At 44.4% G+C, this 26,389-nt stretch overlaps 1 protein-coding gene across 2 annotated transcripts in view; it reads right to left on the bottom strand.

Annotated features, from left to right (window-relative positions):
• Positions 1–26,389, bottom strand: part of RNF157 (ring finger protein 157) — a 77,821-nt gene that overhangs the window by 41,769 nt on the left and 9,663 nt on the right. For both annotated transcript variants that reach the window (XM_068977901.1, XM_068977902.1), the window contains exon 2: positions 15,241–15,359. In XM_068977901.1, the coding sequence (XP_068834002.1) occupies positions 15,241–15,359 (119 nt within the window). The remainder of the gene's footprint in view (positions 1–15,240; positions 15,360–26,389) is intronic.

Genomic DNA, 26,389 nt, shown 5'->3' with positions numbered 1-26,389 from the left:
CTAACACTTTCACTTTCATGCTGAACAAAATTCATACAATAGAAGGTTCACAGCAGCAGGGCAGGGGGTACAAAAGGCCAGCCCCTTGTCCTCGAGATGGGGGGATTCTGTGGTGCAAGCTGCACTCCACAGAGTTTTTCCAAGGGACCAGGCTGGAGCAAGTCTCTGCCAAGACCACACTGTTGCTAATTTTGCTCCCCTGCACCATCTGGCTTCCGTTTTACCTTTTCTCCAAAGAGCATTCCTTCAATAAACAGTTTTCATAAAGATCTCCAATGCAGGTTTGCTTCCAGAGAGTCTGCCTTAGAACAGGTGGCATCAGAGGCTACCTACGGAAGGGGACTCGGCAGGTGGAATTCTGGGGGTGGTGGGTCGTTCACCTGCCAGATGGCGACGTGAACCCATCAGTGGGGTGAAGGTCCCTGGGATGCTATGAGCTGTGGCAGGGGTGAGGGGGCGCACACTGACCAGTTTCACGTCTCTGGTACAGGAGGTGCCGAAGAAACAGCCACAAGAAGGACCGTGGGACTGGGTGGCTGTTATTAAAAATCGTCCATCCAATGAAAACGGAAAAAGACAATCTCAGATATGATGACATGAAGCCAAGTATGACAATTGGCCTAAAAGCACTCACCCCCCGCAGGCACAGCACTTGATATTAAGGAGTGGCAGAACCAAGAAGAAGGACTTCCCTGGTGGTCCACTGATTAAGAGTCTGCCTGCCAATGCAGGGGACACGGGTTCGATCCCTGGTCCAGGAAGTTGCCCTGGAGCACTAAGCTCCACAACTACTGGGCCTGTGCGCCCTAGAGCCTAAGCTCCACAAGAGAAGCCACTGCAATGAGAAGGCCAAGCACTGCAAGTAGAGAGTAGCCCCTGCTCCCTGCAACGAGAGAAAGCCTGCACAGCAACGTAGACCCAGCACAGCCACGAAAAAAAACTAAGAAGGGTGAACTCAGTCCAGGCAAGTCTGTTACATCAAAGTCAAGGCCCTCATGGAAAGGCATGAACTCTAAGGCTTGAGATGGGGCTGTGTGTCCTGCTTGGTCACTCGGTCGTGTCTGACTCTTTGCAACCCCATGGACTGTAGCCCGCCAGGCTCTTCTATCCATGGAATTTTCCAGGCAAGAGTACTGGGGTGGGTTACCATTTCCTTCTCCTTGCATCCCCTGCATTGGCAGGCAGGTTCTTTTACCACTGAGCCACCTGGGAAGCCTCAGGATGGGGGTGTCTGTGTCTATTTACTTGAGAACCTCAAACCCCAGATTACCTGGGCCCACAAAGTGGCTGACTCCCTCTCCTTGGAAAATAGGAATCCCCCTTGCTTGAAGACTACAGCGGCAGTCTCAAACAAGACAAGCCTCTTACAAGACAGTGCCTGCCCTACTCAGAACTGCCCCCACTTCCCTCCTGGCCGTTAGACCATAATCAGGGTGAAATCTCAGCATCACCCAATGGGGTTGCTGGGCTCATCATCCCAAACACCCCAGGGGACCGGGCTAACGCGCACACAGGCAGGAACTGAAAGGTGCCTGGGTCCTGGGGGTATCAGTCAGGGGTGCGGAATGTAAAGCAGGATGGGGAAGAGCCACTGAGGACATCCTCCCATAAACACCCTGGCAAACGTCAGGGTCTCATGTGCTGGGAGGGGGGGGCCTCTTAGGAGCCTGGAAGAGCAATAGTGAAGTGAAAGTGAAGGTCACTCAGTCATGTCTGACTCTTTGCGACCCCATGGACTACAGCCCGCCAGGCTCCTCTGTCCATGGAATCCTCCAGGCCAAAATACTGGCGTGGGTAGCCGTTCCCTTCTCCAGGGTATCTTCCCAACCCAGGGATTGAACCCAGGTCTCCTGCATTGCAGGCAGATTCTTTTCCCTCTGAGCCACCAGGGAAGCCTGGAAGAGCAATGGACCACATTAAATGATTCCAAAACAGGCACAGCAGTCTTTGGAAAAACAGACCTTGAGGTCACTGGGACCTCAGAGTGAACCTGACGATGTGGCTCAGGGCCCCCAGCCACTCTCCTGCCCCGTCACACCAGTGGAACCCTTTCCCACCCCACCATCCGTCCCCTGCAGAAACCCATCTCCATAAAACAGAGGTCTCAGGGTGGAAAGCCAGCACAGAAGTCACATTAAAAATCCCTTCTTAGTGCCAAGTACTATAGCAAACACTTGGACTCAACCGACTAACTTTCAAAGCTGTCTTTTTTATGTGATAATTTATTTTCCAAAGGTGGAGCTAACATTACACATACTGTTAAGTCTCTTTATTTTAGGCTTTTATTTACCTAAAACATAATCTATCCTATACTGCATGTAAAAGTAACCAGCATGGGACCTAGAGAAGCTGGCATGCTAGAAAGGGTCTGCCACATACAGCAGGAAAAGCCATGAGCTGGCTGTGTCCTTTGAGAGGGCCGGGGACACACAGTCTGAGCACCAAAGCCTAGACACTACACTGACTGTGCCTCACAGATCAGGCCCTCTTCTTCTTCTTTAGATGTATTTTAGTTTTGGCCGGCCTGGGCCTTCACTGCTGCTTGGGCTTTCTCTCTAATTGCGGTGCACGGGCTTCTCATTGCGGAAGCTTCTCTTGTAGCAGAGCGCGGGCTCTAGGGTGCAAGGGCTTTAGTGACTGCTACACGGGGGCTCAGTAGTCGTGGCTCTCTGGCTCCAGGGCACAAGCTCAGTAGGGGCACAGGGGCTGACCTGCTGCACGGCATGTGGGATCTTCCCAGACCAGGGATCAAATCCCTGTCTCCCGCATTGGCAGGCAGATTCATTATACTGAGCCACCAGGGAAGCCCCTTCTTCTTCTTCTTCTTCTTTTTTTTTTTTAATATTTACGTATTTATTTATTTGGCTGCACCAGGTCTCAGTTGCAGCGTGCAGATTCTTAGTTGTGGCCTGTGGGATCTAGTTCCCTGATCAGGGATCCAACTCAGGCCCCTCTGCACTGGGAGTGCAGAGTCTTAGCCGCTGGCCCACCAGGGAAGTTCCTAAACACTGTTCCTGTTCCTTCCAGCAACGTCAACTCCAGCAATGTTTCTTCTCTAGGGAATTTTCTTTTTTCCTTTTTCTCATAATTTCAGGTTACCTTGCCACTCCTTTTTACACCTTTAATTCCATAAGACTATACATTGAACCCGACATACCAGACAGATAGAATCACAGTCTCTGCCTTGAATCTTTCAGCAATGCCCTAGATCTAATATATGCAATGTCCTATTTCACTAACCTCAGCCAGTGCAGCACCTTTATGTGAAGAAAGGAGTAAACTTAGTGAGCGGTTTTTGCATTAAAAAAAGAAGACATCTAGGCAGTAGTTTCCAACTAACTTCCCCAAGATACTTATTAACTACCATGGGAAAGATGGTAATGCTTCTGTGGAGAAATCCATGGTGAATTGTATCTCGATAAAGCTGTGACCAGGGTCCGGCACAGGGCAGACTGCTAAGGTGCTGGGAATGCTTCATTTCTTGATCTAGGTGGTGAGTCCAAGGGTGTTTGTTTATAGTTTCTTTAACAGTAGATATGGTTTATATATTTCCATATAAATATTTCACAACACCCAATACAAAAGTTAAAAGAAAAAAAAAACAGAAAGTAAATTAAAAGCAGATGGTTTTTGTTTCCAGAAAAGAAAGTTTAAAAAAAAAAAAAGAGCAGGTGCCAGGAACAGTCATTATCAGCTGACCTGACATCTTTGGGACACCCCTCCTCATCACTGGGACCTCACAGTGAACCCGATGGTGTGGCTCAGGGCCCCCCGCCACTCTCCTGCCCCGTCACACCAGTGGAACCTTTTTCCATCCCACGATCCGTCACCTACAGAAACTCATCTCCATAAAACAGAGATCTTAGGGTGGAAAACCAGGACAGAAGTCACATTAAAAATCCCTTCTTAGTGCCAAGTACTATAGCAAACGCTTGGACTCAACCAACTAGCTTTCAAAGCTGTCTTTTTTATGTTATAATTTATTTTCCAAAGGTGGAACTAACATTACACGTACTCTTATTTTTTATGCTTTTATTTACCTAAAACATAATCTGTCCTACACTGCATGTAAAAGTAACCAGCATGGGTCTTCCCTAGGGGTCCAGTGGTTACGAATTCACCTTTCAAAGCAGGGGGCACAGGTTTGATCCCTGAGTAGGGAGCTAAAACCCCACATGCCGTGGAGCAACTAGGCCCACAGGCCACAGCTACTGAGCCTGAGGGCCACAACTAGAGAGTCTGTGCCCAGCAATGCAAGATCCTGTATGATGTAATGAAGATCCTACGTGTCTCAACTAAGACCCAATACCATCAAATAAATAAATACATTTTAAAATAAAAGTACCAGTTTTTTGATGTTATCTCTGGAATCAAGAGACAGTTGAAGCTAACTCTTGACTAAAACCTACAATTTGGTTATAGTCCCTCAGTATTTGGAAATACGATAGGATGGTATCTGCACACTGCAAAATAGTCTTTGTTTACAGATTCAATATTTATTCACTAAGTGGTAGGATTACAGCCATGAAATTAAAAGACACTTACTCCTTGGAAGGAAAGTTATGACCAACTTAGACAGCATATTAAAAAGTGGAGACATTATTTTGCCAACAAAGGTCCGTCTAATCAAGGTTATGGTTTTTCCAGTGGTCATGTATGGATGTGAGAGTTGGACTGTGAAGAAAGCTGAGCACCGAAGAATTGATGCTTTTGAACTGTGGTGTTGGAGAAGACTCTTGAGAGTCCCTTGGACTGCAAGGATATCCAACCAGTCCATTCTAAAGGAGATCAGCCCTGGGTGTTCTTTGGAAGGACTGATGCTAAAGCTGAAACTCCAGTACTTTGGCCACCTCATGCGAAGAGTTGACTCATTGGAAAAGACCCTGATGCTGGGAGGGATTGGGGGCAGGAGGAAAAGGGGATGACAGAGGAAGAGATGGCTGGATGGCATCACCAACTCGATGCACATGAGTTTGGGTGGACTCCTGGAGTTGATGGACAGGGAGGCCTGGCGTGCTGCAATTCATGGGGTCGTAAAGAGTCGGACACGACTGAGTGACTGAACTGAACTGAACTGAAGTGGTAGGAAGCAACTTTCCCTAAAAGAATGCATTTGAAACGATTCCTTCATCTTTATTAAGAATTACAAAGTAACATAAATAGAATAGATCACTCAGATGGTAAAGAATCTGCCTGCAATGCAGGAGACCTGGGTTCAATCCCTAGGTTGGGAAAATCCCCTGGAGAAAGGAAAGGCTACCCACTCCAGTATTCTTGCCTGGGAAATCCCGTGGACAGAGACTGGCAGGCTATACAGTCCATGGCACTGCAAAGAGTCCAACACGACCGAGCAACTAGCACACATCTTAACCCAAAGCCAAGGGGTAACGACGAAAAACAAGTTACATTTCAAAACTGAAGACATGCAATAATTTTATTTACATAATTTCTAAAAGTGAATGGTCCTCTTCCCTAGGCCAATACTGGCATGGGTGCCTTAAAAATGGAATGTAACACTCATGTTCTTAGCAGTATTATTCACAACAGCCAAGAGGAGGAAGCAACCCAAGTGTCTATTGACAGATGAAAGGATAAACAAAATGTGGTCTATCTATATCCTGGAATATTGCTCAGCCTTAAAAAGGAAGGAGATTCTGGGACTGCCAGAATTCTGGTAGCCCGGTGGCTAAGACTCCAAGCTCCCAAAAAATGGGGCCTGGGTTCGATCCCTAGTCAGGGAACTAGATCTCACATGCTGCAACTAAGAGCTTGCAAGACAAGACTCCCACGTGCCTCAGCTAAAATTTCCTTAATGCCACAACTAACACCTGATACAGCCATTGAATACTTTTCTTTTTTTAAAAAAAGAACGAAATTCTGATATAGGCTACAACATGGATGAACCTTGAAAACATTATGCTCAATGAAATAAACAGGTCACAAAAAGCCAAATACTGTAAGACTCCATGATACAGACTTCTCTAGAAGTCAAATTCTTAGAACGGTTGCCAGGGGCTGAAAGGAGAGGAAAAGGGCGAGTTCGTATTTAATGGGGACAGAGCTTCAGTTTTGCAAGATGAAAAGAGTTCTGGAGCTTGGGTGTAGAACAGTGTGAATATACTGACATTGGTATACTTAAAATTGCTAAGATGATACCTTTTATGTTATGCATATTTTGTCACAGTTTTAAAACATGAAAGTAAGATTGAGAAGATAACATATTGAACTGAGCAGGGTAGTCACCTCCGGGGAGAGTCCAGGAGTAGGGAGACAGGTATTATAAGAGTGCTGTTTTTAAAAAACCCTTACGTAAAGGTCTGTAAAGCCCTATTCGCATTTTAAAAGTATAAATATTCATAGTTTAGCTTTTCTATAGTCTGGATTTTCTTGGACTCTCAGGTTGTTAAAAACAGGACCCAGTCACACTGAATCTGACCTTTCTAAAGGTGAATCATTGCACCTTGACAACCCAGAGGCTGAAGCTCCCAGCTCTACTCCTCCCCATGCTGATTCTGATGTCTTTGTCTTTTTCTACAAGGCCGCAACCGCTTCTTAGTACATCCTAACCTGGTGCTTGGTGGTAAAGAATGGACCTGCTGAGCAGGAGATCTGGGAGATGGAGGTTCGAGCCATGGGTCGGGAAGATCTCCTGGAGGAGAAAATGGAAACCCACTCCAGTATTCTTGCCTGAGAAATCCCATAGACAGAGGAGCCTGGCGGGCTACAGTCCGTGGGGTCACAAAAAGTCAGACACGACTGACTGACTGAGCATGCAACCCCACTCAGCAGACCACTTCCTGCAGTTCACTAAAAAAATCTATTATTCTATGAATGGCCTTCATTTTCCTACTTTTATATATTCTCCTAGGCCTATTTCCTTCCTATGCTCAATGGTAATCCTTTTTCTATTTTTAGAGAAAATGTAAATGCTTTCAATTAAAAAATAAAAACATATCCACTGGGGAAAATTCAAACAACACAGAAGGATATGAAGAAAGGACCTCCTGTCACTGATGTAGCCCCAAGAGTTACCCCTGTCACAGGTTCAAATGCTGTGTGCTCATGTATTTTTATGCACCTGTAAATATCAACATAAATGTATGCACAAATATTTTACACACTGTTACTAATACTTTAATCAGAAGTGAAACCAGACTCTACATTATATATAGCAACTTGCTTTTCTTGGTAAATGATGTGGTCATGGATATATTTTCATCTCAGTAAATACAGCTCTACCTTATTTTTGGCTGAGTTCATAGTATAGACACGCTACAATTTATCTGATGATTCCTGCCTAATGTGTGGAAAACTCACACGTATCTGATGTCAAAGTGAATCAGGGCTGCAGGAGAATGGTGAGCGCAGAGGAGACACACGGAAGTATGTTCTTCCTCTACATGGACATTTGGAAACGACAAATAGCTGGGCCATAGATGGAAATTAAATACGTACTCCAAACTGAATGTCCAAAAAAATGAAAAACAGCTGTAGTACCATTACAAAGGAAGGAAGAGGGAAAGAAGAAGGACAAAAGGCAAAAAATCCAATTTAATACAAACACACACCCACACACTCCTTCCATGGACTTTTACATTGCGTCATGAACTCATGGCATCACTGACTCAGTGGACATGAGTTTGAGCAAACTCCAGGAGATAGTGAAGAACAGGCAGGCTTGACATGCTCAATTCATGGGGTTGCAAACAGTCAGACAGGACTTATCAACTGAACAACAACAACAATGGACTCAGTTATGCCCCCTCCCCCATTCATACACTGAAGCCCAACTTCCAAAGTGACTATATTTGGAGATGGGGCTTTCGAAAGGTAATTAGGTTAGATAGGGTTTCCTTCAGAGAAGGTGATGGCAACCCACTCCAGTACTCTTGCCTGGAAAATCCCACAGGTGGAGGAGCCTGGTGGGCTGTAGTCCATGGGGTTGCTAAGAGTCAGACTCGACTGAGCGACTTCCCTTTCACTTTTCACTTTCATGCATTGGAGAAGGAAATGGCAACCCACTCCAGTATTCTTGCCTGGGAAATCCCATGGACAGAAGAGCCTGGGGGTCTACAGTCCCACTCCAGTATTCTAGCCTGGGAAATCCCATGGACAGAGGAGCCTGGGGGTCTACAGTCCCACTCCAGTATTCTAGCCTGGGAAATCCCATGGACAGAGGAGCCTGGGAGGGCTACAGTCCATAGGGTCGCAAAGAGTTGGACACAACTTAGTGACTAAACAACAACATATGGTTAGATAAAGTCATAAGGGTGGGCCCTTCAAGATGGGAACAGAAACAGAGCTATATCATTCTCTCTCTTTTTCCTTTTTGGCTGTACTGAGAGGCTTGCAGAATCTCAATTCCCCAACCAGGGACTGAAACCCAACCCGTGCCAGTGAAAGCCCAGAATCCTAACCACTAGGGAACTCCCAGGCTCTTTCTGCTGTGTGAAGACCCAGTAGAAGGCAGTCATGGCAAGTAAGGAAGAGGGCCTTCACTGGCAGCCTGGTCTGCTGGCACCTTGATTCTGGACTTCTCAGCCTCCAGAACCATGAAAAATGAGTATCTGTTGTTTAAGCCACCCAGCCTATGGTATTTTGTTACGGCAGCCTGTGCAGATAAATAGAGGCTCTAAGGCCGTAGATATCACTGTACCTGTGACCAACCTGCCTGGTTACACTGAGGCCTGGGCACAAACCAGCCTTCAGACAAAACACCTGCAGGGCGCCCTGTTTAAGTGGCAGCTGCCCCCGGGGGCTCTGCTCCTCCGTGTCCCCTGCCTTGCCTTCTCCCCTTTCCTCAACTCTAACTGCCCAGAACTCTTGGATCCTTTTTTTTTTTTAATGTCAATATCCTAGTTCAGGCACTTCTCATTCTTAACTAACATGAACTATGACTTCTGGGCCATTTTCGTCTTCTGAGATGGCCCACACTCTTATCTATGGAGTGTGTTTCTCTCTAGATAAACGCACTTTTTATCTGAAAAGTAAGGTAAACTACGACTTCCTAACTGGTCTCTTCTTCTCTTTCTGATTCACTCGACACTCTGAGTTGAGTTAAAGAATTAACTTTCTAAAATGGAAATCAAAGCACTATAGTTGTCACTGTTCGAATTCTTAAAATATTCCAGCAAGATGGATATTTTTTTAAATGCCTCTGGAGTTAAGATCTCTCTCGATAACTGACAATCCTAAGGTCACTAAACCTCCAAATGATTTACAGTGTTAGCAATTTACCTCAATAAAATAAGATCTAGGACTTCCCTGGTGCTGCAGCGGATAGGAATCCGCCTGCCAATGCAGGGGACATGGGTTCAATCCCTGGTCAGGAAGGACTCCACATGCCACGCAGCATACTAAGCCTGTGTGCCGCAACTATTGAAGCCCGAGCTCTACACCCTGGGAGCCACAGTTACAGACCTTGTGTGCTTAGATCTCCACCATAAGAGAGGCCTCCACAATGAGAAACCCATGCACCACAAGGAAGAGCAGCCCCCTGCTCGCCGCAATTAGAGAAAGCGCAAGCAAAGCAAACGAAGATCCAGTGCAGGCATAAAAAAAAAAAAAAAAAGAAGGAAGCTCTTAAAGAAAAAAAAAGATCTAATGCAATAAAGGACCAAAAAACCACCATCAGTTCTTCTGCCACCTAGGGAAGGGGAGGGTGGCCTCAACTGTGATGTACAAACACCACCATCTCATCTCCTCTATACAGACGCCAGAGTAGAAGGACCTGTAGAAGCCCTGTTCACCACTTAAGATAGTTCCTTAACAACCAGTGAGGGGATCTGTCTGGTGGTCCAGCGGTTAAGACTCTGCGCTTCCAATGCAAGGGGCATGAGTTCGATCCCTAGTCTGGGAACTATGATCCCCCCTGCCACGTGGCTTGGCTAAGAAAATTTTAAAATGAAATGAAATAAGAAAAAACTCACAATTAACTTAAAAAAAAAAAAAAAGTGAGTATGTGCTCCACCCAGAACTGTAATTGCAGAAATAACCAACCTGAAAGGCTAGCGAGTGCAGCTAACATTGTTGCACACTTCTCTTTCTAACCCAATTCCAATGCATTTTTCAAGCATGACATTGCTACAAAGTCAGAACAGCCTCCCTGTTACAAGTGGGTAATTTGAGAGCCTGGGTGATGGACCCTTGCCAGGGCTGCAAAGAGTTTGGGTTGCAATCTTCACTGCCAGGGTTGCAATAGGTATGTAAAATTTGCAATCTTGATTCCGACCTCTCTTCAACCATCCTTCCCTATACACCCACACTCTGGTTCTTTAAATCTGACCTGAAGACTTGATAATACATCTGACTTTGACGGATGGATTATCCTAAGCGGGAGATGAGCTTCTGTAAAAACTACAGGCCGAGCCATAGCTGAATGGGACTCATCTGAGTCTGATCATTCAGAAGATGACAGGAAATACGACAAGCCCCAGAAGCCAGGAAGTCTACGGCCTTTATAACTTAATCTAACCATGTATTTCAACATATTGTGTCCCCATCTCTTTGGAAAGAGGAGCCGTTCCTGCCTGGGGCTGCTGGATGGCTTTATAAGGCTGCTGTTCTCTTTCCTCTGCAACCCAACGCCCGTCTACCGACACTGAGATATGTTAGCAGAGAGTAGAGGTCAGCTCTGGAGAACTCAAGTGACCAGCCAGCCTTCAGTCGCTGGGCCTTCCCCTAAACAAGCTGACGTGCGGTAACAGCAGGCGGCCAAGGTCAGGTCAGCTGGTGGAATTACACACCAAATACAAACTCTCTCAAGAGTCACTCGTGAGAACGTGTCACGGGCATGCTGGCTACTCTCTCCACATTTCACAAACTGCCCTCGAGGATCTACTCAGACTCACATATAAGATGTGGGCAGGGGTCCTGAGTACCCCCAACCTGACCATCAGGAAAGGGCAGGGGACCCCAGGCTCTGGAACTGGACTGCTGGGTTCAAGTCCTGAGTCAGTCACTTCTAGGCTTTGCAATCTTTGCTTCAATTCCTTGTGTCTCTTGTTTTCATCCATCAAATCAGGACCTTCCTTATTAGGGTGTGAGGATGTAACCGAGCAGGACCCTATGGGGCCTTCCCTGGACAGGCCTTCCCCCATATCCTCTGCTTCAGCTCCTCTCGGAAGCACCTAGATAATAGCATTTGATGCAAATGTCCTGAGTTGTTTTGCAGATCTGAAAAAAACTCCCACCAAATGGAAGAGCTACTTGATGACCAGGAGCACAGAGCCCCAGGCCTCCTGGGGCCTGAGGACTGATAAAGTGAACCCCTGTGGCAGCCCCTGTTCCCTCCTTATCAGCCAGAGAACCGTGCACAAGGCGATCACATACCTCGCAACACTGCCCACCCCTGCCTCACCTGCCATTTCAAAGTGCTGTGCTGAAACGCTTTGGAGAGTTGAGGCTTTTTACAGCATGAGCCACCCATCTCCTTCCATGGTCCTGCAATAAACCTTTCTCTGCTCCAAACTCTGATGTTTCAGTTCGGCCTCACTGCGCATTGCCCTTGAACTTGTATCAACAAAGACACAAAGAGTCAACACATACAGAGAACTTGGAACAACTGGGCCTGGCAAATGGTAAGAGTTCACTCAATGTTAGCTATTATTAACTAAGAAAGGGAAAAAGCAAAGGGAAACATGTTGCATTCTCTACTTCCACCTCCCTTTCTGAAGTGACTCTGATTTGCTTTCTTAACGTAAACGATGATGTCCTTTGAAAACATTTGCTCTGTGCAATATGAAGCATGTTTAACGATTAGTCCACAAAAACAACAACAAAAAGGCCAATGTTGATGCTTCTTTGGGAGAAAGCCTGCAAGTGAAGGTCAAGGCTGCTGTCTGGGGCTCCTGGAAGAGCTCGGTCATTCATGGGCTCACAGAAGTGTAAACAAGACGGTTACCCTTTGGGGAGGTTTGTCGGCCAACATAAACCTCAAAATGAGCCTAAAGAAGTGTTCCCTTGTTTTAAAATCACCTTTATGGACTGAAAAAGTTTTTTTAAAAAAACCTACACTTTAAAAAAGTATATAAACTATTCTGACACCAGAGGAAAGAAAAAAGGGAGGAAGAAACGGATGCAAATGGCCAAGTCCCTGTGAGAAGAAAGAGTATTTTTCAAGCATGAGCCCACTTCCAGGAAGTAAGGGAGTTCTTATCTGGCTCAAGCAGAAAAAAAGATCATTCCACTCTAAAGGCTAAGGTAACAGTAGAAAAATCAGACAGTAGACATTTGATAAGTATGAGTTGTCATAATTGACTGTGAAGCAGAAAGTACTTGGTATTTTGAAAGTACTGTTCAACTAAGAATTGGTTTCCGAGGTGGCACAGTGAAAAATCCATCTACCAATGCAGGAGATGCAAGTTTGATCCCTGAGTGGGGAACATCCCCTGGAGAAGGAAACGGCTTCCCACTCCAGTATTCTTGCCTGGAAAATTCCATGGACAGAGGAACCTGGGCGGGGCGGGGTGCGGCAGGCTCTAGTTCATGGGATCACAAAGAGTTGGGCATGACTGAGCACACAGCACCGGGTTGTGGTGGGGGGGTTGTCACTCCAGACAGAAAGGTGTTGTTAGTCGCTCAGTTGTTTCTGACTCTTTGTGACCCCATGTACTACAGCCCCCCTAAGCTTTTCTGTCCATGGAATTTTCCAGGCAAGATTACTGGACTGGGTTGCCATTCCCGTCTCCAGGAGATCGAACTCGGGTCCTCTGTATCGCAGATTCTTTACCTTCTGAGCCATCAGCGAAGCCCAGATGGAAAGGAAGAAAACAATAAAAACCATCAACAACAACCAAAATGCTTTTTAATTAAAGCTCCAGATGGAAAATCGGCATCAGATTAACCTTCCTAAAGACCAAAAAACGAATGATTTCTCTGGGGCTCTCACCTGCCTAACACACGTCCGTATTTCCCGAGCCTGTGGGAAACCCCCACCGAGCCTGTGGGAGGGGGTGGCGCACATCTTGAGGGAACGGAGCCCCCATCTACCTTTCCAACCTTGCTTCTCCACCAGGAAAAGGGCCACTCCTGCCAGACTGGCTTCCTGATTTGTTCCAGGGGAGGAACAAACCATGCTCATTTCAGCTTTGTGTCCCCAGCACCTCCCACAGTGCCTGGCACACAGCAGTTTCTCAGTAAACAGTTACTGATTCGACAGAAATGTGAATGCGTTCACGCCTGTGCCCTGTGCCTCCCTCCCCGGAAGCCCCTTGCCTACCCGCCTCATGAAGACTCAGCCATCCTCCAAGGCCTCCTCCTCAAAACCAGAACCAAAGCACCGGCCCTTACGATTCCCCTCCACCACTCTCTATAACTACAGAATCGCAGCCCTTTCAGACCTTGACTGCTGTTGAAGTATCTCTTGTTCCTGTGTTTGGCCTGCCCCACTAAAATAGGAGTTTCTGGAGAGCAGCAGGATGTTGTGAAGCAAAGAGAAGCAGTGGAAAGGTTATTGATCTGCCGCTAGGCAGATCTAGTTATGTGGCTTTGGGAAAAATTTTCTGAGAGCATTTTGAACAGGGTCTGGAACATAGTGTGCACTTCATAAAGGCTACTGGGCTTCCCTGGTGGCTCAGTGGTAAAGAATTCGCCTGCATTGCAGGAGATGTGGGTTCAGCCCCTGGCTTGGGAAGATCCTCTGGACAAGGAAATAGAAACCCACTCTGGTATTCCGGCCTGGAAAATCCCATGGACAGAGGAGCCTGGCGGGCTATAGTCCATGGGGTCACAAAAGAGCTGGACACGACTTAGCAACTAAAGAACAACAACAACAAAAGCTCAGAACCTCAGTTCTCTCACTTACAAAATAATACTGATAATAAATTCTCTGACAGGTAGGGTTTTTTTTTTATATAGTTTTGTTTTATTTATTTATTTATTTATTGGCCTTGCCACGTGTCATGTGGGATCTTAGTACTCAGATTAGGGACTGAACTCTGGCCCCTGCACTGGAAGTACGGAGTCTTAACCACTGGATCACCAGGGAAGTCCTAAAGTGGGTCTTTGTGAAGTTTAGAAATAATGTCTGAAAAGTCTCTAGGGCCTTCCTTAGCACAAAGTGGCCAATCAGTAGCCACATGGCAGCTATTTTTGCAAAGCTTCATGCTGGGTGCAGAGAAAATGCCCCATAAACATTTATGGAATGAGTTGAATGAATGGAGAGAGAGACAGTCTGATATCAACTCAGATATCGAGGGGAAACTTGTCAGTCATTCATTCAACAGATCTTTATGAAAGGCTTATCACAATGTCCCAGGCTTTGTTCTGGGTGCTGGGTTTCGACAGTGGCACAGCCCCCTTGCCCTGGGAAATGGACATTCTGATGCAAAAGGCAGATAATAGAGGGGACAAGGCAACGGAAGCTTATGTGGTGTTAGGAAGAACTGATGCTTTCAAACTGTGGTGCTGGAGAAGACTCTTGAGAGTCCCTCGGACTGCAAGGAGATCAGACCAGTCAATCCCAAAGGAATTCAACCCTGAATATTCATTGGAAGGACTGATGCTGAAGCTCCATTACTTTGGCCACCTGATACAAAGAGCTGACTCATTGGAAAAGACCCTGATGCTGGGAAAGACTGAAGGCAGGAGGAGAAGGGGGTGGCAGAGGATGAGATGGTTAGAGAGCATCACTGACTCAACAGACATGAATCTGAGCAAACTCTGGAAGATAGTAAAAGACAGGGAAGCCTAGCATGCTGCAGCCCATGGGGTTGTAAAGAGTTAGACATGATTTATCGACCGAAAAACAACAATGCGGTATTAGTTGCTATGCTGCTGCTGCTGCTGCTAAGTCGCTTCAGTCGTGTCCAACTCTGTGCAACCCCATAGACGACAGCCCAACAGGCTCCCCCGTCCCTGGGATTCTCCAGGCAAGAACACTGGAGTGGGTTGCCATTTCCTGCTCCAATTGAAGAGGAATGAAAAGCAAGGTAAGGACAAGCTAGGGACTGGATAAGGGAAGTCTGCAGAGGCGGCGTTTAGGCAGAGCTTCAGAGGGGCAGATCCTAGGAGAGCTGGGTTTTGTGAACCGTCCTCACTCTCAGGCAGACCGGGTACTTTTCCATGGGGCAGCCTCTGGTGCCAGGAGACCCTGCTCCACCAAAGAGGCTGCAGTCTGGCTCCTCTCAACTCAGACCAAGCCGCAGACGCTGCTGAACCAGCAATTACAAACTTATTTTGACAAGACCATTTGACTCAGCCACTTAGCCCCGAGTGGAAGTAAACGGATGATAATCATACCGCCACTGGTCTGTTCCCCAGAAAGTTCAGATCGCTGTTTTCTCCGAACAAGTAGCCTTCGGGGTGAGTTGAATCAAACTTCTCTCCTCCCATAATGAAGTGGCTGGCAAAATAGCTTCCTAGAGGGCGAGAGACAGAAACCAGTCAAACTAAGCCAAGTGAACAAGCCGATTCAAGGGGAAAGAAAAAGAAGGTTAACCCTTCAACAAACAATTAGAGCCATTTCTAACCCTAGGAAAATTATCTTCTCTTGATTGGGGATAATGGCACAAAATACGCAAAATCCTAGCAGTGAGATATCAAATATAAAACAGATCACTGTTTTCCTTTTGACATTCTTTTTTTTTGGCTGTACTTCACGTGGTGTTTCTCTAGTTACGGTGACTGAGGGCCTCTCTTGTGGTGGCCTGCTGGCTCAGTGGTCTCAGGGCTTAGTTGCCCTGCAGCATGTGGGATCTTCCCAGACTAGGGATCGAATCCCCCCTTAATCCCCCCATCCCCCACATTGGCAGTCAGATTCTTAACCACCGGATCACTGGGGAAGTCCCTTTTGACATTCTTAATTGAATCTTTACCATGATCTGCCTATCACAACAGGAAGCAAAAGACCAGAAGGCCCCACAATGCACATTAATATGTGTATATATATATATATATATATATATATATATATATGTATTTTGTTCCTGAATTTTTTCCCTTACACTTGAAATGGTTATTCCTTATTCTGCATGTATTCATGAATCTTAAGTGTGGGTATCAGCATGCACGCACGCACATACGTTCCTTTGCCCAGACTTTCCATACACTGGCTCATACCCAAACACAGTCGTCTCAGAATTTCCCTGCCAATTCCGGGTATACCTCCATCACCCTCCACAATGAAGGGTCCTTGTGTTCCATATTTGCTTCAAAATGACGGTTTAATAGGAAAATACAAATTAAGTAATACTGCCCCAGGCTTTACCAATATACTACCACACAGACTCTTGCCTGGAAAATTCCATGGACAGAGGAGCCTGGCGGGCTGGAGTCCACTGGGTCTCAAAGAGTCAGACACAACTAAGCGACTGGGCACTCACATACCACACAGATTATACTGCTTAACTGGACAAGTTTAACGATTTTGAAAGACACAGACACGCATATACACCCTAGTCCCAAATTCATTAGCAGTCTTCATGGCCAAAGTTACAGGGACATCAGTCAGGTCCCACCTTGATCAGCCAGGAGGCAGGAATATTTTCAACCCTACACCAACTAGAGGCAATCTGCAGGCAGGGTCAGGATCTCCAACTGCCTTATGGAGACAGATGGAGGAAGCGAGCCAGGACACGATGGCACTAAGTAACCAAGGGAGGCTTAGGTAACACTGCCCATTCCATCTGGGAACACTTTCCAAATCTGATTAAATGCATGCTTCTCACAGACTGGATCAACAACAGGTCCTACCGCATAGCACAGCGAACTGTGTATCAATATTCTGTGATAAACCACAATGGAAAAGAGTATAAAAAAGAATGTATATATACAAACAGAATCATTTAGCTGTATAGCAGAAATTAACACATTGTAAATCAACTATATGCCAAAAAAAAACAAAACAGTAACAACAACAACAAACCCCAATGCTTCTTAGCTCACATTTCTATAATCTAATTTCCCCATAAACGTAAACTGTTCAAAAGTGAGTGACTCGGCCGTATCATATTCCATCAGTGCTCTCATATACCCCAGTTCTTGGATTAATACTAAGAACTTACGAATCAGCAAAAAGTCTTCTTTATGTGTCATATGGCTAGGATAAATGTTTCAATTTTTTAGGTTTACAGAAAACTCTAAAAAATGAGATTCAGCACTTTGAGCCTGTGAAGAAGCCGCAGCAACAAAGGCAGAGAAGAAAGTTCTAACAGGAAAACTGAATCAAACATTCATTTTTTTGGATTTTCTACACATGGAGTTGCTTTGGTCTAGAAACAAATTAAACAAAACAACATGGATAAAATCCCTTGCCACAAAGTGAGGCAATTCTTTAATTAACCAGCAAGCAGGAAAGCATTATTTGAGAGTCGTTGTTATTATTTTAATTCCGTCTGACTCTTTGGGACCCCAGGGACCGTAGCCTGCCAGGCTCCTCTGTCCATTGGATTTTTCAGGCAAGAATACTGGAGTGGGTTGCTATTTCCTTCTCCAGGGAATCTTTCTGACCCAGGGATTGAACCTGCATCTTCTGCATTAGCAGGTCGATTCTTTTTCCATTGAGCCACCTGGAAAGCCCCTTGTTTGAGGGTAAAAGCAGCCGAAACAAAGCAATCAAGGAGGAACCCTTGAAAGTTACCCATCAACATGAAAATACACAGGGGCAGCCATCTGCAGTGATACACAGCGCAATTCATCATTTAGGAGCTTAGTTATAAATTATTTATGTCTAGCACTTACTAGCCCTATTTTCCACGTGCATAATTTATAGAGAAGGAGGTGCCTAGCTGTCACAAACAGAAGCACCCATCTCAAAGAATTTGTCATTTACTGTCGAACATTAGGAAAATACATTTTCTACACATTAGACATTATACATTTACTATACATTAGGTGAAATTAGGAAAGATGTTTACATTAATGGGTGGCTTGCCCAGATCATGAATAAAGAATGGGGAGAAGCAGGTTCGGTGTCTGGAGTGGTACAGGCTGAGTTCAATCTGGGACACGCTGAGTTTCCAGGACCTGGGAGCCATCAGGTGAGGGACGTGAGGACAATGAAATCAACGGATAATCAGCTTACACATGGTAGTGATTGATTCTAGCAAGAGAAGAGCACTAATGGCTTCAGGGTTAAAGCCTTCGGGGTTAAAGCATTAAAGATGGCAGGGTTCTACTGGAAATGCCCTTTAGGGGACAGCCATGATAATAAATGAAATTACCCAGAAAGCAGCGTGTAGCGCTAACTGTAGCCTTGTCTGGCATTTTATTTTTTTAACTTTTAACTTTTTATTTTTAAATAAATCTATTCAGCTGCACAGGTCTTGGTTGAGGCATGTGAACTCTTAGTTGCTGAATATGGGATCTAGTTTCCTGATCAGGGATCATACTTGGGCCCCCTGGAATAGAAGCTTGTTGTCTTAGCCACTGGACCACCAGGGAAGTCTCTATTTTATTTTATGACTATTTAAAAGAAAAAAAATTTTTTTTGGCTGCACTGCACAGCATGTGGGATCTTAGTTCCCCAACCAGGGATGAAACCCACATCCTCTGCATTGGAAACTGAGTCTTAACCACTGGAGTGCCAGGGAAATCCAGCCTTGATGGCATTAAAAATCAAGAGCACACATATACAAAGACCTAAAAGTAAGTTCAATAATCCACAGGTGAAAAGGAGGATTTTTTTCATTTTGAGAGAAGTGTCAATGCCACACTGATCTATCTCCCTGACACACTTAAAATACGAATGCCTCATCAGATAAAAGAAAAACGTTCTGTTTGCCGAGGATGCCCAGAAGTGAGGATCAGGGCGCAGTGACCTAGACGGTGTGGCCACATCAACAGATGGGAACACCAAACACACCAACAGTCCCTGAAAAAAAGTGCCTGGTGGACAGTTTCTGCACATTTCTGCTTCTTAGTGAGAACTGTGCACTAAGATCAGAAATGGTACGGAAAAAAGAACTACACTGGAACATTTCTTTGCCTATTTGCGGGAAGGAAACAACACACATGACTAGTAGATTACCTGCAAGTTTTTCATTATTAATTGGCTATAATTTTTATTTAGAGTTTTTATTTTACTTTGTAGGCCACCTATGTAGCATGTGGGATCTTAGTTCCCTGACCAGGGATCAAACCTGCAGTCCTCGCATAGAAAGTATGGAATCCTAATCACTGAACCTCCAGTGAAGTCCCATAGTTGGCTATAATTTATTAACCAAATCATAATTGGAATTCTTTGCAGGCTTTAAGAAGATACATCTTGGGACATCCCTGGTCCAAGGGTTAAGAAGCCACCTGCTAATGTAGAGGATGTTGGTTTGATCGCTGGTCCGGGAAGATTCCACATATGCCAAGGAAGAGCGAAGCCCAGGAGCCACAACTGCTGAGCTCCAGAGCCCAGAGCCCGTGTTTCACAGCAAGAGAAGTCAGTGCACCGAAACGCAGAGTGGCCCCAGCTCGCCGCAACTAGAGAAAAGCCCTCGCAAAGCAATGAAGACCCAGGGCAGCCAGCAATAAACTCAATTAAAAAAAATCTAACCCTTATTTTTAAAAAGACATATCTTGCGGTAATCATTTTGCAAGATACATCTAGATCAAATTATCATGTTGTGCCCCTTAAACTTACAGAATGTTATTTGTCAATTATATCAGTCAAACTGGAAAAAAGAAGCCACATCATACACAAAAATTATATACTTTTAAGAAAAGTTTTTATTGAAATATAGTTGATTTACAATGGTGTGTTAGTTTCAGGAGTATAGCAAAGTGATTCGGTTATAGATATACTTTTCCATTACAAGTTATTACAAGATACTGAGTATATAGAGTATAACTGCTTGTGCTATACAGGCGGTCCTTGTTGGTATCTATTTCACATATAGTAGTATAGACATTTTAATCCTAAACTCCTAATTCATCACTCACCCCCTAAATTGTATTTGAAACATAAGGTGTGTGGGGGAGGGAAAGGGGGGAATCAGTGATTAATGGGTATAGTTTCAGTTCTGCAAGAAGAAAAAGTTCTAGAGATCTTAACACTAATGAACTGTTAACACTTGAAAATGGTTAAGGTGGTTAAGTTTAATGTTATGTATTTTTAACCACAATAAAAATAAAATATCAAGGGGGAAAACCCCATAAGGTCTGGCCCAGAATGATCAGTACTAGTACAATTCAGTATTTTTTTTTTTTTTTGAGTATTAGAGAAAAAAAAGGCATCCAGATTTTAAAAAATCACTTACAAGGGAAGAAAATTACACCAGTACTGTTCTTCCAGATCAGCACTGTTCAGTAATAATATACCATGACAGGGCTTCCCTGAAGGTGCAGTGGTTGACTCTGGTCTTCCACTGTAGAGTCAAGGGTTCAGTCTCTGGTCAGCGAACTAAGACCTCACATGTCTTGAGGTGTGACCAAAAAAAAGCAAGCCACATATGTAATTTTAAATTATCTAAGAGCCATATTTTTTTAAGTAAAAATAATCACAATTAATTTGAATATATTTTATTTAACCCAATGTTGGATATTCTAATAACCCAATATATCTAAAATATTACTTCAACATGTAATCAATATAAAAATATTTTCAGGTGCTAGCCACATTCTTTTTTCAACTATCCGCTAAGAAGAATACAGCTATTTGTTACTCACCATGTGAAAAAGAAATATCTTGAAATTAACAATCTTAACTAGTTTACCCAGTGAACTACACTACTGGGGTACATTCCTAACATCATAATGAAAGTAAATGTTGCTCAGTGGATTCCAGAATTTATGTCTGCCCTAATGAGATATTCTGACATTTGCCACCAAACCACTATGGACTATTACATCACACAATAAAGGGCAGTTGACACTTCTCATTTTCTTCAACTCTGTATTTAATGGATACCCTAAATGTTAACAAACAAAAACTCTTAATTTGGGGGGACTTCCCTGGCGGTCCGGTGGTTAAGAATCTGCCTGCCCGTGCAGGGGACACAGGTTCAATCCCTGGTCTGGGGAGATTCCACACACCTCGTAGCAAGTACTGAGCCCACGTGCCTAGAACCGGTGCTCGGTAACAACCCACTGCGGTGAGAAGCCTGCACACCCTCACGAAGAGTAGCCCCTGCTGGCGGCGACGAGAGGAAGCTTGTGCACAGCAGTGAAGACCCAGAGCAGCCAAAACCAAAATTAATTAACTTAAAAAAGATAACGATTCTCCCCCCAAACAAACAACAAAGAACAGTTTGCAGCCTTCTAGGTTTTCCTATACATATATAAGCACATTCAAGTTTTCGGTTTTGCTTTACTTTGTTTTTTAACCTACTTAAAATATTACTCATATTGATCTGCATGTAGCTTTTTTTCTCTAATGTAATATTGGCATCTTTCCAGGTCTGTACTTATGTATGGACTTATGGATTGACTTCATTGTTTTTTCCCCTGGCCCACTCCAATTAGCTTACAAAATCTTACTTCCTTGACCAGGGGATTGAACCCAGACCAGGCCAGGTCCTAACCACTGAACCACCGGGGAATTCCCAACCTCATTGTTCTTAATGACTATATAAAAACAACCTCTTTTTGAAGGCTTACTCTATATACCAGTGCTATAGTAACAAATATTACATATTCGTTACAACCCTATAAGGTGCGTGTCAACTTTTTTTTTTTTCTTATTTTACCAAAGAGGAATTGAATGCCCAGAGAGGTTAAGGACTTTGTCCAAGGTCACACAGTTAAGAAGAGGCAGTGCCATGCCCCAAATCCAGCTATTTTTATTCCCGAGCCTGTGTGTGCTCTTAACCATTATACTGTAATCCCACTGACTGCCTAGATTGAATTAACTGTTTCCCTCCTGATAAATGCTCCCTACTCATTCTCGTTTATGTTGCTTGCCTGGTTTTCTTTTTTCTTTTTTCTGACACATTGTCTTATTTTATTCAAATAGCAGTCTGCTCACACATGATCCAAGAACACTTGAATAATAAAGCAAATATAATCACATGTTAAAAATTGGTCTTCAAACATCAAAGCCAATGATGCCACGCTTGCCTATGATCTCGCCAACATAAACCACATTCACACCTCAGTGTCCACCAAACCATTCAGTACAGCTTCCTTAACAGCGAGCTGTTTGAAGCTACCAGTTTTAGCACTGTTGATAATTTTTTTCAAGCTCTGAATTGCTGTAGGGATCTCAGCAGGGGTTAGAGGAACCAGCTCCTCCTTGGCATAGTACCAAAACGTGGCCAATCGAGGCTTCGAGTAAGTCACAGCAGCGTTGAACAGCACCGGGGTCTTCTCCGCGAGGTTACAGACAAACTGGGCCATGGTCCTACGACGGAGACCCCACCACCCCGACTGGTTTTTTTATTTTATTATTTTTACATCTGGAATTTGTCCTTGTGAACTGTGTGAGATAAGGGTTTAATTTTTTTTTTTCCAAATAGGAAACATCACTAACATAATTTCTCGACTATTCCATCTCCCCCACTGATTATTTCACTTTCTTGTTTATTTGTGGTTGTGCTGGGTCTTCGCTGCTGCGGGGCTTTCTCCAGCTGCGCCGAGTGAGGCTCCCCTCTACTTGTGGGGCCTGGGCCTTGCATTGAGGCGGCTTCTCCTGCCGGTCAGTCAGGCTCTAGGACGTCTGTGCTTAACTGTGGTTCCCGAGCTCTAGAGCACAGGCTCACAAGTCATGGCCCTTGGGCTTCTCCACTAATTGAAATTTGATTTTTATCATGCTATATATATATATAGATAGATCTGGGTCCTATTCTATTCTGAACAAGTACAATATAGGGTTTTTTTTGGGGGGGTCTCAGCTGTGGTGTGCAGGACCTTTCAGTTGTGCCATGGGAACCCTTAGTTGCAGCATGTGGGATCTGGTTCTCTGACCTGGGATCAAACCCGGGGCCCCTGCATTGGAAGTGTGGTTGTCTTAGCCACTAGACCACCAGGGAAGTCCCACAGTATGGTTTTAACAACTGTAGCTTCACAGTATATACAGCAAGACACAGTCAGTGGACCCAAACCTTCCCACGTTCTCAAGTCCCCAACGTTGACCCTTCTACCTGTTTTCCTTCTACTTTGTGGAGCTCCTTAAAAACCCTTTAGTTACCAAAGTCTCAATACCTTCACCTTCCCTATATTTGTATTCATCCTTTCTTCCCGTCTCAAGAAGATATTCCTACTGTCCCCATCGCAAGCGTGATTTTTTCACCTGGGTTCTCATTCCCAACTAACTCTACCTCCTCCAGACCTCATCAGCAACAATCCTTCTTACTCAAGGTTTCCATTCCTCGTTCTCCACTGGCTTTTTTGTTGGCCTCTACAAACATATTCTCTCCCTGACTTAAAAAACAAACACAAAAACAAATGCCTGAAGACCCAACCATCCATCCACGCACTCATCCACCCACCAGCCCATCCATCCATCCATTCCTCCATCCTCTGTCTGCTCCCACCCCCACATCCAACAACCCCTCCGATCTTTACAGCAGTTTCTACCACTGCGCTGAAACTCTTCTCTGGAACCAGGCCAACCAGGCCAACTGTCTTTTCTCACACTTCATTCACCTTATGAATGCTCAGAAGACTTCAACGCTAATTTCTGTCTTTTTTAGCATTTCTTTATTTGACTGCTCTGGGCCTTAGATGTGGCATGTGGTGGGCTTCCTCCAGCTGTGGTGAGCAGGAGCTACTTTCTCATTGCGGTGAGGGGGCTTTGCACCGTGGTGGACTCTCCTGTCGCGGGGCACGGCTCTAGAGCTTGAGAGCTTCAGGAGCTGCAGCCCGTGGGCTCAGTGGTTGCAGCTCGCTGGCTCTACAGCACGAGCTCACCAGTTGTGGTGTGCAGGCTTAGTTGCCCTGAGGCATGTGGAACCTTCCCCGACCAGGGCTCAAACCCGTGTTCCCCGCACTGGCCAACGGCTTCTTAACCACGGGACCACCAGGGAAGTCCTCAAGCTCTTCTCTTTATTTTATTCAACTGGCATAAAACACTTGGTATTTCCTTTTTTCATATTTATTTATGCATTTGGCTGTGCCGGGAATTAGATGCAGCATTTGGGATCTTCCATCTTTGCTGCGTGTGGGATCTAGTTCCCTGACCAGGGATGGAACCCGAGCCCCCTGCATTGGGAGCTCAGAGTCTTAACCATTGGACCACCAGGGAAGTCTCTTGACTGTTATTTTTAAAAACAGTTTTTATTGAGGTATAATATACACAGCATAAAATTCATCCATGCTACAATTCAATGATTTTGGCAACTATCACCACAATCCAGTTGAAAACATCACCACCACAGAATGCTCCCTTGTGTCCATTTACAACTAATTCCCACTCCCACCCCCAGCCTTAAGCAAACCCTGCTCTGCTTTCTGATTCTTTGTATTTGCTGTTTCTAGTCCATACAAATGGACACATACAATAATACATCATCTTGTATCTGGCTACTTTCACTTACCACAAAGTTTTTGGGGTTAGTCTGCATTGTGTAGTGTATGTCAATAGCTGTTTTCTTTAAATTGCTGAATAGTATTGTAATGAATGAATATACCTTATTTTGTTAATCCATTCACCAGTTGATGGACATTTGGATTACTTTCAGTTTTTTGATCATTATGAGCAATGCTGTTATGAACAACTGAACACACGGTGCTGTGTGTATCTATGTCTTCATTTTTTTTTAATAGATTTACTCGTTGGAAAAGACCTTGATGCTGGGAAAGATTGAAGGCAGGAGAAGGGGACGACAGAGGATGAGATGGCTGGATGCCATTATTGTCTCAATGGACATGAGTTTGAGCAAGCTCCGGGAGATGGTGAAGGAAAGGGAAGCCCTGGTGTGCTGCAGTCCATGGGGTCGCAAAGAGTCGGACACGACTGAGCCAGTGAACAACGAGAGGAGTGCAACTGCTAGACCATAAGGTGAGTTTATGTTTAACTTTTTAAGACACTCTCACACTCTTTTCCAAATTGGCCATTACCATTTTGCATTCCCATCCGTAAGGTACAAGGATCCCAATTTCTCTGCCTTCTCACCAACACGTGATGTTGTCTTTTTTCCTGTTGCTCTCCTAGCAGTTTTGAAGTGCCATCTCATTGTGGTTTTAATTGTACTTCCCTAATAACTACTGATGCTGAGCATCTTTCCATGTGTTTACTGGCTATTCCTATATCTTCTTTGGTGAAATGTCTATTCAACTCTTTCGTCCATTTTTAAATTGAGTCGTTGTCTTAATATTGAGTTGTAAGAGTTGTCAAAATATTCTGGATGTAAATCCTCTATGTGGTTTGCAAATATTTTCATTCAGAAGGTGGCTTGTCTTTTCATCTCCTTAATGTTGTTTGAAGTAAAAACATTTTTAATTTGGAAGAAATCCAATTTATCAGTTTTTTCCCTTATGGATTTAGCTTTTGGCATTGTATCAAAGAACTCTGCCCAATCTGAAACAAATACATAGCTTCTCCTATGTCTTCTTTTAGGGGTTTTATAGTTCTAACTCTTGAATCTAAGTCCATTTTAAAAAAATTTTGGCCCCATCATGGAGTATGTGGGATCCTCAACCAGGGTTTGAACTCTCGCCCCCTGCATTGGAAGGCAGTCTTAACCATGGGGACACCAGGGAAGTCCTCTTTGCTGTCATTTAGTCACTAAGACGTGTCCAGCTTTTTTTGAGACCCCATGGACTGTAGCTCAACAGGCTTCTCTGTCCATGGAATTTCCCAGATGAGAACACAGGAGGGGGTTGCCATTGCCCTCTCCAGGGGATCTTCCTGACCCAAGGATAGAACCTGAGTCTCCTGCACTGGCAGGCAGATTCTTTACATCTGAGCCACTAAGGGAGCCCTGGGGAGGTCCTAGGTCCCTTTTAAAAACAGCTTTATCAAGAGATAATTCACATACCATACAATTCATCTATTTAAAACATACAGTTCGATGGTTTTTTAGTATATTCACAAGTTATGCAACTATTCATCATTATCTAATTTTAGAACATTTTCATAATCCCAGAAAGAAACCCTGTGAGCAATCACTTCTCATCTCCCCCTCCCCCAGCCACTGCCAGTCACTAATCTCCTTTCTGTCTCTATGGATTTGCCTCTTCTGGACATGTCATATAAACAGGATTATACAATATATGCCCTTTTGCCTCTGGCTTCTTTCACTTCATGTTAGTGACTTTCAGGTTTCAGCTAAGCTATAGCACATATCAATATGTCATTCCTTTTTATTGACGAATAACACTCCACTGCACGGATTTACCACATTTTATCAGTTGTTCCAGTCACCAGTTGTTGAACATTAGGGTTATTCCCACCTCTTAGCTACTATGACTAATGCTGCTATGAACGTTCATCTACATGTTTTGGTATGGAATATTTTTATTTTTCTTGGGCATACATACACACACATACACCCCTAGGACTGTAATTGCTGAGTTATAAAGT

This window comes from Capricornis sumatraensis, chromosome 8 (assembly GCF_032405125.1).
Source record: "Capricornis sumatraensis isolate serow.1 chromosome 8, serow.2, whole genome shotgun sequence".
Lineage (NCBI taxonomy): Eukaryota > Metazoa > Chordata > Mammalia > Artiodactyla > Bovidae > Capricornis > Capricornis sumatraensis.
This window is presented reverse-complemented; position numbering and strand designations above follow the sequence as displayed.